The 2,600-nt window shown below is 35.7% G+C and overlaps 1 protein-coding gene across 4 annotated transcripts in view; it reads left to right on the plus strand.

The window, feature by feature from the left end:
* Positions 1-2,308: 2,308 nt before the first annotated feature.
* LOC121314551 (FSD1-like protein) overlaps positions 2,309-2,600 on the plus strand; it is a 33,212-nt gene continuing 32,920 nt past the window's right edge. For all 4 annotated transcript variants that reach the window (XR_005950116.1, XR_005950117.1, XR_005950118.1 and 1 more), the window contains exon 1: positions 2,309-2,437. Coding sequence is in view for 1 of the 4 variants with exons in the window: in XM_041247950.1 (XP_041103884.1) it covers positions 2,423-2,437 (15 nt within the window). In the remaining 3 variants the exon portion in view is untranslated. The remainder of the gene's footprint in view (positions 2,438-2,600) is intronic.

Below are 2,600 nucleotides of genomic sequence, written 5' to 3' on the forward strand. Positions count from 1 at the left end.
AATAAGAAGGATTTTAATATTCTGAGTTTAGCCTCAAAAAATCTTTATACATGTAATAACATACTCCTATAGTATCAGATAAATTCAGATATATAGGATATATATATATATATATATATATATATATATATATATATATATATTATAATATATTATTAATATTAAAAAGTACCATAACAAATGCAGTTTGAAAGGGTGGAGGAAGTAAGATTTCTGATGATAAAGGCTAGAGTCATGCACTGAGAGAATGATTGAAACGCTGAACATGATTGTGAGTCACTGCAGATTTGGTGGGCAGTTTAATAATTCTTCAGCTCTCCAGGCTCTGAAGTGAATACAGTATATCAGGTGAACACAGGCCCAGTTTCATTGCTACTACATGTGCATTATATTGTAAACAACGCAATAATGAGCTTCACTGAAGGGAAATTCTTTCCAACCAACAGTTTGAATTTGTAGGAATGATTTTATGCAACAGAGCGGAAACACTTAGTTACTGTGCCTTTCATCTTCAACCAGCTGTTTATGACTAGAATCTACATAAAAGATAAGGTGTGTTTCATTATGCTTTTGGCAGAATTTCTACTGAGTCGATTAGCCAGGAGGAAGGAAGCATGAGGCAAAGGGGTTGTCATAAATGTCACAATGCTTTGTAATCTCACCATCATCTTTCAAACATGCCTCCAAACAATTTAGGCAGGTGGGCCTCCATATAGGTTTCAGCACTATCTGTGATGGCCCTCATCACTTTCAATACACAGCACCTATAGTCTTGTTTTGGCAAAACAGTATCATTTTAACCTGTTTGTGACTTTTATTTTTGTGCTTGAATCCATGTAACTACACAAATGTGTCCAATGTAATGTGGGGTTATCAAGTCACTTGGGTTTAGAAAAGGTTTTAGACACTACGCAATGATAATTTTTAGCTAGAGTAGCCACTGATTGTTCTCTGCATTGTCACAGCTTCCTCTAGCCCATAGGGGAAGCTATTTCCACATATTCAGAGGTTTAAATCCATGAGTTGGTCCCTTTGCTTGAATTACATCCACTCTTGTCAGGATGTTGTAAACATTTGATGGGAGCATCTTCACTGCAAGGGCCTCATGGAATCTTAATTCTTGGCATACAAGTCTTATTTCCCATTCACAATGGAGTGTGCTGGACACATTTTACCTTTTAATACACTAGGAACTGCTTTTATATACAATGCTGATGCTAGCTAATTCAGCTTTATATAAATTATAGAAACACAGGGCCCCCAAGTTCCAGTGGAACTTGTGTAAATGTGACACACATTAGTTGGCAACTCTGCCAGTCAGTGCACTGTGATATAAAGGTGCTCTATAACCTTTTCTTCACTTTTGCTGTTTAGTACGGCAAGCCAAATTACGATTTAGAGATATCTCAAATGGCTTTTTAAGATATCTCTAAATGATCATTTGGTTTGCAATAGTTTAGTGATACTATCCTCAAGCATCACTGTTCCTTCAAGGTGAATATGCCAGGAATGTCAAGTTTCTGGCCCTCATTGTCTGTCACATAAGCTACTCTTTGTGTTTTCACTATTAGTAGAATTGAAACAAAATATCCATACAAATGTATGAAATGATAAACTGTGTGTTAGTAGACCACAGACATCTCTCAGGTGTTAAAACTTTCAAGGTTGTTCTTGAATTGTACTGGTTTCCACACAATTTCAGCATTTCAAATGAACTTGTTTATATTTGTTACAATATGTGAGTGGTTGAGGTTCATCTTTTTGAACACAGTCTTTTAAAATAACAACAAAGAAAGTTACAGTTAACATAGATCAAGTTAACCCCACACATCACTGATTCAGAAAACAGTTGTGTTATCTTTCATACAAGTCTACTACAGTACACCAGTGCAAAAGCATCAGAAAGTACTAAAACATTGTAAAATCACAGTATAAGCATGGGAAACTGCAAAATTACTGTAGACAAAGAGAATGACAAGTGATACCTTTTATCGGACTAACTAAATAATAATTATTCACAAGCTTTCAAAACCTCAAAGGTCTCTTCTTCACCTGACACTATCATGTGCATTACACAAATACACCTTACTTTCCACTTATACACTTTTTTAACTCTATTTTTTTGGACTTAACGTTTGAGTTTCTTTTTAGAAAGTTAACAGTACAGTAAATGTTTTGTGAGCACGCGCCCTCTATTTCAGACCCTCTATACATTAGTGCAACTCTGCAGCTTATGACTATTAATAAAACGTAGAGGTCGTATATCCCTTCGGTTTACGTGAGGGCGGAGTGTTGATAAGTGCGCATGTCTGTGGAGCCGCGACTTGTATCAGGCTGGTAACTTCGTCTTCCTTTTCTAAAAAACTTGTCTCTTCTTTAAACTGTGTCGAGATATTTTTCTTCCATATTAATCTTCCTCAATATGGACCCCCAGAAAGTAAGTGAAATCTTATTTCAACGTGCATGTTCTAAATTATGACGATGTAACTGCAATTTCTGTGGAGGGTTGATACGTTTTATAAATTACACCGTTGCAATACTGCTCTGAGCTGATGATATACTCAGACTATTCATGACCTAACAGATTTAGCAAATTTTGT

Source organism: Polyodon spathula, chromosome 1 (genome assembly GCF_017654505.1).
Source record: "Polyodon spathula isolate WHYD16114869_AA chromosome 1, ASM1765450v1, whole genome shotgun sequence".
Classification (NCBI taxonomy): Eukaryota; Metazoa; Chordata; class Actinopteri; order Acipenseriformes; family Polyodontidae; genus Polyodon; species Polyodon spathula.